Source organism: Hylobates moloch, unplaced genomic scaffold (assembly GCF_009828535.3).
Source record: "Hylobates moloch isolate HMO894 unplaced genomic scaffold, HMol_V3 SCAFFOLD_12, whole genome shotgun sequence".
In the NCBI taxonomy this organism is placed as follows: Eukaryota; Metazoa; Chordata; class Mammalia; order Primates; family Hylobatidae; genus Hylobates; species Hylobates moloch.
The window spans coordinates 34,722,985-34,739,880 of record NW_026652287.1 but is presented as its reverse complement, the minus strand read 5'-3'; the positions used below and the strand labels follow the sequence as shown (position 1 = coordinate 34,739,880).

At 49.5% G+C, this 16,896-nt stretch overlaps 1 protein-coding gene across 1 annotated transcript; it reads right to left on the bottom strand.

The window, feature by feature from the left end:
* Window positions 1-11,169: 11,169 nt before the first annotated feature.
* Window positions 11,170-14,601, bottom strand: KLK4 (kallikrein related peptidase 4). Its single transcript, XM_032169074.2, has 5 exons — window positions 14,541-14,601; window positions 13,119-13,281; window positions 12,414-12,664; window positions 12,194-12,330; window positions 11,170-11,494 (listed from the first exon to the last, which is right to left on the bottom strand). The coding sequence occupies exons 1-5, from the start codon at window positions 14,599-14,601 to the stop codon at window positions 11,342-11,344; spliced, it is 765 nt and encodes a 254-aa protein (XP_032024965.1). The 3' UTR covers window positions 11,170-11,341.
* Between the last annotated feature and the right edge of the window lie 2,295 nt (window positions 14,602-16,896).

Below are 16,896 nucleotides of genomic sequence, written 5' to 3'. Positions count from 1 at the left end.
CATCCACCCACGTTGGCCTCCCAAAGTACTGGGATTACAGGCGTGAGCCACTGTGCCCAGCCACGCCATGTCTTAACTGTCCACACTTACATATAAACATCAATGTCCATACATTGATCCTCGAAGCTGAGACCTATTTATATGTTACGTGAAGGTAAGCTGTAAGTGCTGTACCTACCAATACCTAAGTTTGAAAGTCTGTTTGTGCATATATGTAGGTACACAATCTAGTATGGCCACATCTGTGCCCTTGTTGCCCTTGTATGACCCTGAGTTTGGCCGAGATGCCCAAACTCTGGGACCAAATTTGTGTGTCATACATACTGAGTGTCACATCCATTTAATATCTGTGACAGATGAATGACCCTGAATGACTGGCTCCAAGTGACACCTGTCCGAACTCACTGTATCCAGTGACCTTATCTTCATTCCCAACCACAGAGAACTTCTTGCCCTCTGGTCTTTTCCCCTTTCTCTCTCTTTTGGGAACCTATAACACATGAAATGGGTTGTGGGAACAAAAAAGGATACAGTTCCAGGGAAAAGAGGCAAAAGTTTTTTTTAAAGCTAGAGAGCAAACAGTATTTTAAAAACACATCAGAGACTCCTGGAGAAATTGAGGGGAAGGCATAAGTGAAGGATATGTAGGTTGATAAGGGCACAGTCAGGGAACAGGAGGTGAGAAGGACCCTGTCCTCATGGATCCTCTACTCCCATCCCAGAGGCCTCGGACAGTGACTAGGTCCTGGGAACTGAGGAGTGTGTGCTCTGCTCCCAATCTTGGCAAGTGATTCTCTTTGAATGTGGACATTTTAACTGTGGTCCTTCCTGCACTGTCCCCCGCTGTGAGGTGTCTGAGGCCCACTACCAATCCTAGTAAGAAGGCAGGGGTCAGGGTCCTGAAAAATGTGGCTGGGAGTAGGAACCCATGGGTTCTGTACCTGGAGTTGGAGAAGGCAGAAAGCCAGGAGTCCAAGGTCTTGGAGAAGGAAAATGTTGGGACTCTGGACCCTTGTATTTTAATGGGTGGGGGAGAGAGTCCTTGACACCTCTGAGGATAAAAGTACTGGAGCTTGGGGACTACAGCCCAATGGAAGGTGTGGGTTGCATTGAGGGGTGTGATGGTTAATATCAAGCATCAACTTGAGGGGACTGAAGGATGGAAAGTACTGTTCCCCAGGGGGGTCTGTGAGGGTGCTGCCCGAGGAGATTAACATTTTACTCAGTGGACTGGGAAAGGCAGAGCCTCCCTCAATCTGGGTGGGCACCATCTAATCAGCTGCCAGCGTGGCCAGAATAAAAGCAGACAGAAGAATGTGGAAAGACTAGACTGGTTTAGCCTCCCAGCTTACATCATTTTCCCGTGCTGGATGCTTCCTGACCTCAACATTGGCCTCCAAGTTCTTCAGCTTTGGGACTTGGACTGGCATCCTTGCTCCTCAGCCTGCCAACAGCCTATTGTGAGACCCCACCTTGTGATCACGTGAGTCGCTTCTCCTTAATAAACTCCCCTTTATATATACATCGATCCTATGAGTTCTGCCCCTCTAGAAAACCCTAATACAGGGGGGAAAACATGTGCAGGGTATCCAGGTCTGCTTTTTGGGCTGGGGCATGATGAGGCTAAAGGACATGTCAGTTCTTTTTTTTTTTTTTTTTTGAGACGGAGTCTTGCTCTGTCACCCAGGCTGGAGTGCAGTGGCGCGATCTCGGCTCACTGCAAGCTCCGCCTCCTGGGTTCACGCCATTCTCCTGCCTCAGCCTCCCAAGTAGCTGGGACTACAGGTGCCCGCCACCATGCCCGGCTAATTTTTTGTATTTTTAGTAGAGACGGGGTTTCACTGTGTTAGCCAGGATGGTCTCGATCTCCTGACCTTGTGATCTGCCCGCCTTGGCCTCCTAAAGTCCTGGGATTACAGGCTTGAGCCACCGTGCCCAGCCAGGACATGTCAGTTCTAAACCCCAGGCCCCTGGTCTGTCCCTCCGACACCTCCTCCTACACCATCCTCAGACACACAATTTCTTTTCTTTTCTTTTCTTGTTTTTTTTTTTTTTTTTGAGATGGAGTCTCGATCTGTCACCCAGGCTGGAGTGCAGTGGTGCAATCCTGGCTCACTGCACTTGAATCTCCTGGGTTCAAGCGATTCTCCTGCCTCAGCCTCCTGAGTAGCTGGGACTACAGGTGTGTGCCACCTTGCCCAGCTAATTTTTTGTATTTTTAGTAGAGACAGGGTTTCACTGTGTTAGCCAGGATCATCTTGCTCTCCTGACCTCCCGATCTACCCACCTTGGCCTCCCAAAGTGCTGGGATTACAGGGTCTCCCAGCTAATAAATGACAGGGCAGGGCTTTGAACCCAGGCAGGGCAGCTCCACAGCCTATTTCCTTAACCACTGTCCCATAGGGCCTCCCAAGGCCCCAGTGGGCAGGGCATGACTAAACATGCAGCTACACGTCAGAACCCTGGAGTCAGGCTCAGGGACACAGGACCAGGTGACAGGCACAGGGCACAACCTCCCATGTGACATCACACTCGGCTACACACACTCTTGCAAAGCTGCAGGGTGACTCATACAATGTGGTCACACCATGACACACACAGCACATGACACTGAACCAGATAGGTACAACCACAAAGATTCCGTCACATGGTAAATTATAGTGATATCATAATCCAGAAACAGCCTCGGATGAATGGAAATGCCTGTTCACCCTAATACACAAAAATCACACAAGTACAGCCACACAAGCACCCCCATATACACGTCATACGGGCATGCAAACATAGAAGCAACCCTGTCTGCTTGAACACGGTGACATTTTGGGACATACACATCACACACGCAGAGCCATGGACCAAATTGTGTCCCTCCCTCTCCAGACTTTTATGTTAAAGTGCTAAGCCCCAAGATAGTGGCATTTGGAGCTGGGACCCTTGGGAGGTGAGGAGGGTTAGCTGAGGCTGTGAGGGCGGGGCCTTCATGGTGAAATTAAGTGCCCTAATGTGAAGAGGAAAAGCGGGAGAGAGAATTGATACCTGCTAAACCTCAGACTTGGACTTCCCAGCCTCCAGAATGGTGAGAAATAAATTTCCATTGTGGAAGCCACCTGTCTGTGATACGTTGTTATGGGAGCCAGGGCAGACTAAGAAACACACACTTACACGCCTCTCCCACCACACACACACAACACACACCTGTGACATTGCGCACGACATATCCCAGGTTCCTGGTGCAGGCGGTTTCTGCTGTGATCATCGGGTTGGCACCTGGTGGGGAGGGGATTCTGGGATTCTTTAGCCGTCTCCCTTCCCCACCCTCCCACGGAATCTCTGGGCAGCAGCAGCCATAAGGGATCCTCTCCACCTGAGGCGGTGAGGCCCTGAAACCATAACCTAGGGCAGAGTTTCTCAACCTGGCCGCTACTGACACTTCGGATTGAATCATTCTTTGCTGTGGGCACTGCCCTGTGTGCTGTAGGATATTACGCAGTATCCCTGCCCTCTGCCCACTAGATGCCAGTAGCACCCTCCTTGCCAAGTCATAGCAACCAAAAATGTCCCACTGTCGTGTGGTCTCTGGGAGAAGTCAGTGTTAGCAACATCTGGAATGAGAGGGAGTGATGGGGAGCTGGAGAGATGGAAGCTGAGTGCGAGAAAGGCAAAGAAAGTCAGTGACAGAGACAGAGAAAGTTAGATAGGGATAGAGACACAGAGACACTGATACAGAGACACCAAGACGGAGGCTGGGGGAGACAGAGTCGGAAAGCTAGGATGGGGAAGGTGGAAACACAGGCACAAAGAGTTCTCAGGGTAAGTGAGTCCGAAAGGTACGGAGATGGAAATACAGGTGTTGACAGCAGACACAGCGTACAGCCTCTGTGCCCAGGCGTTGTTCTAAGCACTTGACATGCAGTAATTCACTTTCATAGGAACCTTACCTGGAAGATTGGATTATTAGCCCCATTTCACAGAGTTAAGAAACAGAGAGGTTAAGTAACTTGCTGAAGGTCACACAGCCATTGGCGGTTTAGTCCATTTTTACTGCTGAATAGGATTCCATTGTATGGATGCACCATAGTTTATTTGTCCACTCACCAGTTTATGGAACATCTGTCACTGCTTGAACACTGCAAACTTCCCTCTCCTCAATCTTCCTTATTGTTTAACTTATTGTGTATGATTTGTATGAATTTAAAATATTATACTGACACATACAAATATATATCTAATTCATTATTTATTTTACTGGATTTATTTTCTATTGTTTGTATCTCTCAGCTACAGCAAGGACAAGAATCTTTGCCAGTTTTGTTCACTGGTCTATCCAAAGCCCCTAAAACAGTGCCTAGTACATAGTAGGTACCTGATAAGTACTTACTGAATAAATGAGAATGAATGGATGGCCACAAACTCTTTCTATCACTGTATTTCTCAGTTGAACTTCTCGGTCAGGGTACTGCCTGTCTGGCTGTTTCTGTCTGTCTTTGAGACAGACAACTAACACACACACATTCTCTCTCTCTGTTTATATCTGTCTCTCTGTGGCTGACACTGTCTCCGTTACTCTTTCCTGTCTCTTTCAGTAGATCTCTCACTGGAGAGATCTCTGAGTCTCTGGAGGGTGGTTGAGGTCTTGTCAGGGGTCTGGGGTTGGGAATCTAGAGCAGAGGAATGGAGTTTGGAGCCTGGGTCTGAAGTCTAGAGTGAACCTTCAAAATCTCCAGTTTGTGCTGTGGAATCTAGAGCTTGGAATCTGAATTCTGGGATTTTGGGGTTTGGAGTGAAGCATCTGGAATCTAGATGAGACATCAGCAAACTATTTCTGTAAAAGTCCAGAAAGTAATTATGTTAGGCTTTGTGGGCCAGACAGTCTGTGCTGTAATTGCTCATTTCTGCTGTCCCAGCATAAGAGCAGTCATAGACAACACATGAAGGAATTAATGTATGTTCCAACAAAATGTTATTTACAAAAACACACAGCAGCTGGATTTGGCTTGCAGGCATAATTTGTTTACTTCTGATTAAACTGGAACCTGGAAAATGGAATCCAGAAATGGAAGTCTTGGTTCTAGAGTCCAAAGACTGGTCTGATATCTAGAGCTTGGACCACCAGTCTGGTCTCCAGGAAGATGAAGCTCAAAGTCTAGAATCTGAATTTGGTGACTGAGGTCTTCATTTTGGAGTTAAGATTTTTGTATGTAGATCACAAGAGACTGTCACTTCATTGCAGGACAATTTAGCCCTGAAATTGGGGTTTAGCCCAGGAGGGTTTTTGGCTTCACCCAGGAAAGGATTCAAGGGTGCTGGTGGTGTGAGACAGCAATCTTCGTTGAATGGTAGCTGAGACTATGGTAGCTGAGTAGCTGAGGCTATAGGTGCACACCACCACACCCAGCTAATTAAAAAAAAAATTGTAGAGATGAAGCCTTGCTATATTGCCCAGGCTGGTCTCAAACTCCTGGCTTCAAGCAATCCTCTTGCCTCAGCCTCCAAAGTGCTGCAATACCTGGTGCCCGTGAATTTTTTTTTTTTTTTTTTTTTTGAGACGAAGTCTTACTCTGTTGCCCAGGCTGGAGTGCAGTGGCGCCATCTTGGCTCACTGCAACCTCCACTTCCTGGGTTCAAGTATTCTCCTGCCTCAGCCTCTCTAGTAGCTGGGATTACAGGCACATGCCACCAGGCCTGGCTAATTTTTGTTTTTTTTTAATAGAAACAGGATTTTGCCGTGTTGGCCAGACTGCTCTCGAACTCCTGACCTCAGGTGATCTGCCCACCTCGGCCTCCCAAAATGGGCTAGGTTTAGATTTCTATATGTAGAAATTGTACAAATAGGTTAATAGTGTTATGCAAATTTATATCCTCATTCTTTTTTATTGTGGTAAAGTACACAAAATATAAAATTTACAATTAGTGTCATTTAGTACATTCACGATGTACAACCACTACCAGTATTAATCCAGAACATTTTTATTACCCCAAAAGGAAGCCTTGTACACATTAGCAATCACTGCCCACTCCCCCCGGCCCCCAGCTCCTGGCAATTACTAATCTGCTTTCTGTCTCTATGGATTTGCCTATTCTATATTTCATATACATGGAAGCATAATTCAGCCACAAAAGATTGAATGGAATAATTCAGCCTTTTGTGGCTGAATTATTTCACTTAGCATCATGTTTTCAAAGTTCATCCATGTTTAGTATTTCATTCCTTTTTGTGACTGAATATTCATTGTATGACTATGCCACAAATTACTTATCCAATTTACTAGTTTTACCTGTTGGATTAATTGTTTCCAGTTACATGCTGTTATAAAAAAAAAATTTCCATGAACATATATATAGGCGCACATATATAGAGTCTAAATCATTATATATATATATTATATATATTGCAGACATGCATAAGTTTCTTTAGTGCGTATACTCGGGAGTGAAATTTCTGGGCATTAGATATGCACATCTTGGCCAGGTGCGGTGGCTCATGCCTATAATCCTAGCACTTTGGGAGGCCGAGGCGAGCAAATCACCTGAGATCAGGAGTTCAAGGCCAGCCTGGCCAACATGGTGAAACCCTGTCTCTATTAAAAATACAAAAAATTAGCCGGGCGTGGTGGCAGATGCCTGTAATCCCAGCTACTCAGGAGGCTGAGGCACGAGAATCACTTGAACCGGGGAGGCAGAGGCTGCAGTGAGCCGAGACGGTGCAACTGCACTCCAGCCTGGGCAACAAGAGCAAAATTCCATCTCAAAAAAAATAAAAAAGATATGCATCTTTACCGTTTCTACTTGAGGTCATGGAAATATTCTCCTAAATTATGTCCTAAAAGTTACATTGTTTTGCCTTAATCAGGTCTAATCTGCATGGAAATGATTTCTGTGTGTGGTGTAAGGTAGGAGTTCAATGCCATTTTTTTTCCATACGGATACCCGATTTTCCCAGCAATACTTACTGAAAAGGCATTTTCTCCACTGCTTTGCAGTGTCATTTCTGTTTCATATAAAGTGCCTATAAATGCATAGGTCTGCTTCTGGCTCTGGGTTCTATTCTATTGGTACGTTTGTCTATGCCTGTGCTAATATCACACTTCTTATAATAAGTTACAAGTAGAAAAGGCTACCCGCCTTGCTTTTCTTTGGAAGTGTGCTGGCTGACCTTTGTCCTTGCCCCTTGTTCTTTTTCATAAATTTTAGAAACAGTCTGTCAGGCTCAAGAAAAATCCTGCTGAGATTTTGGTTTGGCATACATTGAATTTTAAAATAAATTTGGAGATAATTCTCCTCTTCACAACATTTTCTTCTGCATGCACATGGAACAACACATCTCTCCATTTATTTTGGTCTTTCTCTTCTTTCTCCCCTCCCCTCTCCCCTCTTCCCCTCCCCCCCCCTCCCCCCCCCCCCCCTCCCCTTCCCCCCCCTTCCCTTCCCTCCCCTTCCCTTCTCTTCTTTCGAGCTGGAGTCTTGCTCTGTTGCCCAGGCTGGAGTGCAGTGGCGCGATCTCAGCTCACTACAACTGTCGCCTCCCGGGTTCAAGGTATTCTCCTGTCTCAGCCTCCCGAGTAGCTGGGATAACAGGCATGAGCCGCCGCACCCAGCCTTTGGTCTTGTTTAATATCTCTCTATGGTATTGGATATCTTTGAAGGCTTATTTTTAGGGTCTTCATGGATTTTACATTTTTTTATTTTTTAAAATTTCGTGGCAGTTACATAGAAATGCAGTTGATTTTTCGATTTGCTTCCAACAATCTTGCTAAATTATATAATTATTTCTATAATTATTTATTGATTATTTGGAGCTTTCTGCATTCACAATCATATCAACTAAAATATATATATATATTTGAGACAGCCTTTCTCTGTTGCCCAGGCTGGAGTGCAATGGCGTGATCTTGGCTCACTGCAACCTCTGCCTCCCAGGTTCATGTGATTCTCCTGCCTCAGCCTCTAGAGTAGCTGGGATTACAGGCATGCACCACCACGCCCAGCTAATTTTTGTATTTTTAGTAGAAATGGGGTTTCACCATGTTGGTCAAGCTGGTCTCAAACTCCTGACCTCATGATCTGCCCACCTCGGCCTCCCAAACGGCTGGGATTACAGGTGTGAGCCACTGCGCCCGGCCAGCTCTTTTTCTTTTATAATTATGTGTTTATGGCTACATGTTTCTCTCCAGGCACTGTAGTAGGCACATACAATACATGTGTATACATCTTGTATTTTCCTTAGCATTTAATTCCAAATATTTTCTAATTTCCATTATATTTCTTGTTTGAACTGTGCGTTCTTTAGGGGGGTGTTCCTTTAAAATCGAAACACACAGTCCTAGGTGAGATAATTCTGAAATAGCCAGTTAAATACCACATGTTCTGTCTTATAAATGGGAGCTAAACAGTGGGTACAGACAGGCATAGAGTGAAATAATAGACACTGGAGACTCCAAAAGGTGGAAGCATGAGAGGGGGGTGAGGCGAAGGAGGAAAAATGACCTGTTGGGCACAGTGCACACTACTTGGGTGATGGGTACAGTAAAAAGCCCAGAGTTCACCACCACACAACATATCCCTGTAAGAAACCTGCACTTGCGGGCCGGGCACGGTGGCTCACGCCTGTAATCCCAGCACTTTGGGAGACAGAGGCGGGCGGATCACGAGGTCAGGAGATCGAGACCATCCTGGCTAACACGGTGAAACCGCGTCTCTACTAAAAATACAAAAAATTAGCCGAGCGAGGTGGCAGAAGCCTGTAGTCCCAGCTACTTGGGAGGCTGAGGCAGGAGAATGGCGTGAACCCGGGAGGCAGAGCCTGCAGTGAGCCGAGATCGCGCCACTGCACTCCAGCCTGGGCGACAGAGTGAGACTCCGCCTCAAAATAAATAAATAAATAAATAAAACTGCACTTGCACTCCCTAAGACCATTTGAAAACACATGAGGGTTTTCTGGTTATCATGATTTCTAGCTTAATTACATTGTGGTCAGACAACATACTCTATATAGTCCAACTTGGAAATTTGTTGAGACTTGCTTCGTACCTCAGTAACAGGTTCACTTTTGTAAATGCTATGTGTGGTTTTTAAATTGAGGTAAAGGTTTTACTGAGGTATGCACAGTGTGGCATTACAGTTCCATGAGTTTTGGCAAATGCATACACTCACGTAATCCTCACTCCTGTAAAGTTATGGAAAATTCCCATCACCTGAGAACGTTCTTTTATGCTTCTCCCCAGTCTGTTTTTTTTTACTTTTGTTTTTGAGATGGAGTCTCACTCTTTCGCCCAGACTGCTGTGCAGTGGTGTGATCTCGGCTCACTGCAACCTCTGCCTCCTGGGTTCAAGCAAGTCTCCTACCTCAGCCTCCAGAGTAGCTGGAATTACAGGTGCCCACCAACACACCCATCTAATTTTTTTTTTTTTTTTTTTTGAGATAGAGTCTTGCTCTGCCACCCTGGCTGGAGTGCAGTGGTGCGATCTTGGCTCACTGCAACCTCCACCTCCTGAGTTCAAGTGATTCTCCTGCCTCAGCCTCCTGAGTAGCTGGGATTACAGGCACCTGTGACCATGCCTGGCTAATTTTTGTATTTTTAGTAGAGACAGGGTTTCACCATGTTGGCCAGGCTGGTCTTGAACTCCTGACTCAAGTGATCTGCCCACCTTGTCCTCCCAAAGTGCTGGGATTACAGGTGAGCCACTGCACCTGACCCCAATCTGTTTTTATACCTATTCCCCTCTCCCATCCCAGCAACCAGGCAACATTGAATAATTTTGCCTGTTCTAGAATTTCGTGTAAATGTAATCATATAGTGTATCATATTTTGTGTCTGGCTTCTTTCACTCAGCATAATGATTTTGAGATGCATGTATGTTGTTGCTTATATCAATAGTTTATTTCTTTCTGGTGCAGAGTAGCAATCCATTGTATGGATATATCACAGTTTGCTTATCCGCTCACTTACTGATAGACATTTGCTTCATTTCCAATTTCATTATTATGCATAAAGCTACTACAAACATTCTTAGGGAAGTCTTTTCTATGGCTGTTACGTAAACACCTATGAGTAGAATTGCTAGCCACCATGTGGATGTATGCCTGTCCTTCTAAGAATCTGCCAAGCTGTTTTCCGAAATGGTTGTACCATTTTACCCCCTACCCCCAGCAATGTAGGAGAATTACAGCTGCTGTAGATATAACCGAGACTTGATGCTGTTATTCTTTTCAGTTTTAGCCATTCTGGTAGCTGTATGTCTTTTGAAATGATTCTATATTTTTCAGGTACTGGGTGCAACATTCCATATATGACCATTAAATAGAGTATGTTAATCGTATTGTTCAAATTATCTATCTACTTATTCAATCTCCCATCTCCTTGCGCCTCAGTTGCCCCATTCTGCCCCTCAAACTTCCCTCTTTCTACTCCTTGGACTCTGTAGCTGTCACTCATAGTAGCCCTCTCCACAGTTCTCCCCACCAGACTCCAGCTGCAGCAGCCAAGTCCTGAGACAGATGCAAATTAAAAATTCTTGAAATGCAGTTAAGAAGACAAAAATGAATATAGATCAACTAAAGCTGAATAGTTAAACTAAGCAAGAAAATCTCTACAGTTACCATTTGCTGACTTGACTTTTCAGAAACTGGACAACATCCACGGCACTGGTTTCTCTTAACTACCCAGGGAACGGCCCCTCCCTCTGAAACCCTGTGGCCCTCCGGGTCAAAGCTCCCATTTCCCAGATAGGGAAACTGAGATCCATGGAGGGAAAGCCATTTGCTGGAATCTCTTGAATGGACGGGGAAGCAAGGAGGACACTACAAACAGAACCTGCGCTTCTCTTAGACTTTATTTCTGGATCTGGGGGAAGGGACAAAAAATGAAAAACCAACTTTAACACTGGTAAGGTTGGGTCAACGTGCTACACGGGGGCGCTGTGCACAGGGAGAGTCTAGGTGGCATTGGACCACTGGGTCTGAGGGAGGAGGGGCTGGCGACCTGGACTCCTGGGTCTGAGGGAGGAGGGGCTGGGGGCCTGGACTCCTGGGTCTGAGGGAGGAGGGGCTGGCGACCTGGACTCCTGGGTCTGAGGGAGGAGGGGCTGGGGGCCTGGACTCCTGGGTCTGAGGGAGGAAGGGCTGGGGGCCTGGACCCTGGGTCTGAGGAAGGAGGGGCTGGGGGCCTGGATTCCTGGGTCTGAGGGAGGAGGGGCTGGGGGCCTGGACCCTGGGTCTGAGGGAGGAGGGGCTGGGGGCCTGGACTTCTGAGCCTGACAGAGGAGGGGCTGGGCACAGAGATTCCTGAATTCCTTCCACAGGATGTATTTGGGGGTCAATTTCATGGGTTCCCAGTCCCCATAGTTAACTGGCCTGGACAGTTTTCTCTATCCACTCAGTGAATTTGCAGAGGTTGGTGTAGACACCTGGCACGCCAACTTGGCCACACGGGGCTTTTCCGAAAGACACAAGGCCCTGCAAGTACCCGTTGCAGATCAGTGGCCCCCCAGAGTCACCCTGTCGTGAAGAGAGGGAGTGTCAGAATCCGAAACACAGAGAGGTGGAAATGGATGTGGGATCAGAAAGGAACTGAATGAGACTGAGAAACAAAGACAGAACCATCAATAACAACACAGCCCAGCAGCATGTCTGTTGGAAGTCCCATTCCAGATCCCTGACCTCATCTAATCCTGCTTCCCGATGTCCTATGTCCTGAATACTGGCTGCTTCTCTTGGGCTTATTATCTATCTGTTTCTGTTTGTCTCTCCTTCTTTGTAGCTTAGAAATATCAAAAAATTCCAACAAAGGTATATCATGAATGCATAAAACATATGCATAAATCGACTATTTATGTTATTGGTAAGGCTCCCCATCAACCGTAGCCTATTTCTAGTTTTTGGGGAGTCAAAAATTATATGAGGATTTTCTGTTGGGTGGAGGTCACCGCCCCCAGGCCCCGTGCCCTTGGAAGGTCAAGCACATTTCTCTGTGGGCGTGTTTCTGCCTCCCCACGTCTCTATTTCTGTTTCTCTCTTCCTTTGCTTCTCTTCATTCCTATGTTTATTTCTCTGTGTCTCTCAATTTCTCTCTCTAGTTGTCACTGTCTCCCTGTGTGTCTCTCCATCTCTGCATCTCGCCATGCGGCCTTGTGTGTCTCTGTCTCCCCCTTCTCCACCCTTCCCTGAGTCGCCTGCCCTCCCCTTCCCGTTTCTCACGTTGCAGGAGTCCTTCTGGTCTTGCCCTCCGCCGGCGCAGAACATGCTGGGGTGGTACAGCGGGTCATAGAGCTCACTGCAGACCTCCTCCGACACCACCGACACGTTCACGCACTGCAGCACGGTGGGCATTCTGCCTGGGACGCAGAGCTCTGGGTCAGCCCCCGCGACTGAGCAGAGGACCCCCTTGAAGAGGGCAGACACACACCCGTGAGCTCACCGTTTGCCAGCAGACCCCAGCCAGAAACCAGGCAAGAGTTCCCCGCGGTAGGGCACTGCGAAGCAATGCTGATGTTCCGGATGGTGTCAGACTCGGACACGGATTCGTCCAACTTGATGAGCATGAGGTCGTTGGCGAGCAAGGGTCTGTTGTACTCTGGGTGCTGTACGGAGTGGCTGGCCTCCACCATCTGGCTCCCTGGCTCTTGGTCGGCCTCAAGACTGTGCAGGCCCAGCCCGATGGTGTAGGAGCTGAGGGCCACGGAGGGCAGGTCGGTTTCGTGGCAACTACATCCTTATCTGCATTCTCATCTTCAACCCCATTCCCATCCCCATCTCCTAACCCCAACCCCGCCCTCTTCGCTAAACACCCTAAGAGCTGCTTAACCATGGTTTCAAATCCTCATTCACAAAAATTCAGGGACAGGAACTTGCCTTAGTTCACTAGAGACTCAGCACTGGCCTGAGTTTTCAACTCAGGGCTCTCACTCTTTCCGAAGCAAGGTTCGGAAAGGACCCTCCCAGCCCTTCCCTCTAGGCTCCCCGGATCCAGGCTCATTCCGTCCTCCTCCCAGAGCCTTCACCGCTGTTTCCCCCTGAGCACCCCAGGATGAGCCTGATATTAGGCCCCTGCCTTCAGCCACGGTAACGTCCAGGCCCCGCCCCCGGACCCAGGCCCTGCCCACTCCCCTACCTGTGAACTCACTTCTGGAAACAGTGTGCGGCTGACAGCACCCACTGCGGATGCACCAGGACGCCCGAGCAGAACAATTCGTCTTCCATGACCAGTGCCACCTGCCAGGGCTGCGAGTGCGGGCTGCAGTCCTCACCGTTTATGATTTGGCCGCCGCTACCAGAGACTAGCGATCCTGAGAGCGGAGTCAGGGATGGGATCGGGACCAGGAGGCGGGCCCAGGGTTCCTGGGGGTGGGCTTACCGAGCAGGGGCGTGGTCAGAGGTTCAGGAGCAGTCAGGGCTCCTCGGGGCGGAGTCAGTGCTGGGATCGGGACCAGGAGGCGGGCCCAGGGCTCTTGCGGGAGGGGTTACCGAGAAGGGGCGTGGTCAGGGCTTCAGGAGCAGTCAGGACTCTTGGGGGCCGAGTCAGGGCTGGGGGCTGGCCCAGGGGGCGGACCCAGGGCTCCTGGGGGTGGGGTTATGGTGCAGGGGGCATGATCAGAGCTTCAGGGGCTGGTCCAGGATACAGGCCTAGGGGTCTCAGGGGCGGTGATCACGGTGCAGGAGCCTGGTCAGGGATTCAGGGTAGTCGGGGCTCCTGGGAGGAGAGTCAGGGCATGGGGGTGGGCTGAGAAGGCGGGATCAGTGCTCCTAGGGTTGGGGTTACAGCGCAGGGGCTCCATCAAGGCTTCAAGAGCTGGGTTATGGCTAGGGGCAGTCTCAGAAGGTGGGACCAGGGCTCCTGGGGCGGAGTCAGGGCTCTGGGGTGGGCTCTGGAGGTGAGACTGGTGCCATCGCAGTGCAAAGCCACGGTCAGGAGGGGTTCAACAGAGGAGTCTAAGCTCATAGCGGTAGGATCGGGTCCTCTGGGGTGAATTAAAGCTCAGGGGGTGGAGTTGTTGCTTGGGTGCAAGGATCAGGTCACTTGTCTGCGCAGACTGATGCTCAAAGAGTCGGTCCTGCGCCGAGTCACTCCTATCCTCTCCCAGCCTTGCCCACAGTCACACCCAGCCACAAGCCCGTTCACACCAAAACGCCACTTTATAGTCCTGTGAGGTGAGTTCCTTGGGGATGGGAGAGGGGGATCTCAGGACTGACCCAGGAAGCAGGCACAGATTCCCAGCAATGGATCACTCCCCAGGAAGCACAATCTCCTGCACCCTCGGCTTCCCCTGTCCCCACATCATCATTACGCTGTTGTCACTCCACCAGATATTCAGAGGCACAAATTGTCAGAGTCTCACAGGTACAACCACACACCCAGGCACACTGCCACACACAAATTACCGGGATATGAGGAGTTGCAGGGGGACAGCCATGGGGGACAGATAACATGGTACCGTCTCACATTCAGCTTTGCAGTCACAAGCAAGAGGACACCGAGTCATGCCTGAACACTAACAAACACTGTGCCCCCAAGCACAGACAGACATACACGCGCATACTCAGATACCTGTGACACCAAGGATGAGGTACCCCAGGAACCAGCCCCAGGGGTTTCCTGCTGTGGCCATCACGTCAGCACCTGGGGATGAGGACTGAGACTTAGCTGTGTCTGGGGATCTTCAGCCCAAGTCTCTCCATCCCTCTCTTTGTCCCTTTCTTCCCTCTGGGGTGTTATTAGGTAGAAAAGAGTCTAGACCATCTACCCCCACTCCCATCCATGGACCCAGAACCTAGAGAGACAGATTTAGAGACTAAGAGAGAAAGAGAGAGAGAGATGGGAAAAGAGAGAAAACTAGGTAGAAAGGAAAGTTTAGAGAAAGCATTCAGCCATCTATGAGTGGGGAGAGATGGTGTCTAGCCACCCATGAACAAGCACGGAGGGAAGACACACAGAGAATCAGAGCCAGAGAGACAGAGTGTTTGAGAGATACCCTCAGAAACAGTCTGAGAGTTAGACGTGGAGATATAGATACAGAGAGACAGAGAGGCTAAGGGAGACCGAGAGAGAGAGAGAGAGAGGGGGGGGGAGAGACTCCTAACTAGAGACAGTGAGACATCTGTCTAGAGAGATGTGGAGATAGAAGGCACAGAGGCTGAGAATCCAGCGACATGGAGCTGTAGGGAGAGTCGGATCACGAAGACTGCAGGCTTTTAGTGGAGGACTACCGGGCCTCTTACCCAGCCACCTCTGGGCTCCTGGATTCCTCTGCTGGGCTGAGCTCCAGCCTGCTGCCTCCCGCAGGGGCCTCCTTGGGGCTTATAAGCGTCCTCAGCCTGGGCTGGCCTGCCCCCAGGGGATGCGTTCCAGGGGTCAGGTGCTGCAAGCTTCCAGCTCAACTCTCTCAGGCTGCCTCAACTCTGACCAGGCAGTGGTTGGGGGCCCAGATGGGGCCGGCAGCAGGGTCCAGGGACCCAGGGGGGAGACCCCTGCCCAGATCCTAGACTCCACTCTCCCTTTTCTTTCTCTCTCTCTCATTCTATCTCTTTTCATGTTCTTATTCTCTCTCATGAGATACCTCTCTTGCGCCTGTATCTCTCATTTTCTCTTTCTCTTCTTTCTTTCTCTCATTCTTTCTCTCGTGTTTTCTTTCATTTCATCTCATTCTCTCCTGTTCTCTCTCCTGTTCTTTCTCTTTTTAAATTAAATCTCTCTCTCTCTCTCTCTCTCTCTCTCCCCTCCTCCTTCATCCCTCTCTTTCTGTGCATCTCCAGCAAATTTCCCCGGGTTCTAATCCAGCCTACATCACGCACTATTTTTGGAACCTTGGGCAAGTGACTGCACCCCTGTGAGCCTGTTTTTCCAACTGTAAAATTGGAGTGACCATTATGCCCCATTTCCCAAGTGGATTCAAAGATGTAATTTAGGGAAAGGCACACGGTGCCAGGCACATCATAGGCTCCCGGTGAGCGGGAGAACTAAAAAGTGTTCTCTCAGTGAAAAGCAGCTGAGCGCCCACCACACTCCAAGCTCTGCGGCAGGTGCTGGGGCCACAGGAGGAACTAGCAAAGTCCTCGTCACTGGGGATCGCGTCCTACCGGGGGGCACAGACCATAAAGGAAAACTGGAGGGACCAGCATATAAGGTGGTGGTTGGGGAGACTCAGAGAAGGGGAATATTTAAGCTGAGAGCCCAGGGAAGAGGAGGAGGAGGGTCCCCGCAGCAGGGGAGGTTGCGGGGTGCAGGGGAGAACTTGGATCCAGCCAGAGGAGGGCAGGGCGGGCCGGAGGGCAGACCGGGAACCGGGCAGGCCTGCAGGAGTTTACGTACCAGGATTAAGGAGCTTGGGTTTTACTTAAGTGCAATGGATTTTAAGCACGAGGATGGAGTGACATAATCTTATTTACTTTTTAAAAACTTCCAGTGTGGAGAGTGATGGTGGGGGCGGGGCGGGGGGCGGTGGCAACAGCCCAGGTGGGAGGTGACCGGGTCAAGGGAGACGAGAGGTGAATGGACAGGGGGTCCCCTCTGCATGTGGAGCCAAGTTACTGCCCGATGGATGGAAACTGGGGTGCCAGGAGCAGAGGGGCCAAGGATGGCGTGGAGGCTTGGTCCGTTGGCTTGCGCTCTGCGGATCTTGTGGAGACGCATAGGTGCGGGAAGCGGGGTGTGGGGTGGGAGGGTGCGGTAGACCGCGGAGGGTGCACGGAGGGGCAGGCCGAGGTCAGGACTGCCGAGAAAGAAACAGTGGGGACTCATCAGGGGAGAGGTGGTGTTTACAGCCACGAGGCAGGGTGAGATCACCCAAGGAGTGGGTGGGTGTAGACCGCGGAGCCGGCACGGGTGAGGCGCGGTGCCCGCAGATGACCGCGACCAGGCAGGAATGTCTCTGTGTCTCTCTGTCTCTCCTGGGTCTCTGACATTC

Excerpts from the sequence above, each read along its gene's own strand:
- KLK4 (XM_032169074.2), bottom strand. The coding sequence starts at position 14,601 with ATGGCCACAGCAGGAAACCCCTGGGGCTGGTTCCTGGGGTACCTCATC. Across the intron at positions 13,282-14,540 it reads CCTCATCCTTGGTGTCACAG|GATCGCTAGTCTCTGGTAGC; the intron begins GTATCTGAGTAT and ends CTCCGCTCTCAG. Across the intron at positions 11,495-12,193 it reads ACCAGAAGGACTCCTGCAAC|GGTGACTCTGGGGGGCCACT; the intron begins GTGAGAAACGGG and ends TCTTCACGACAG.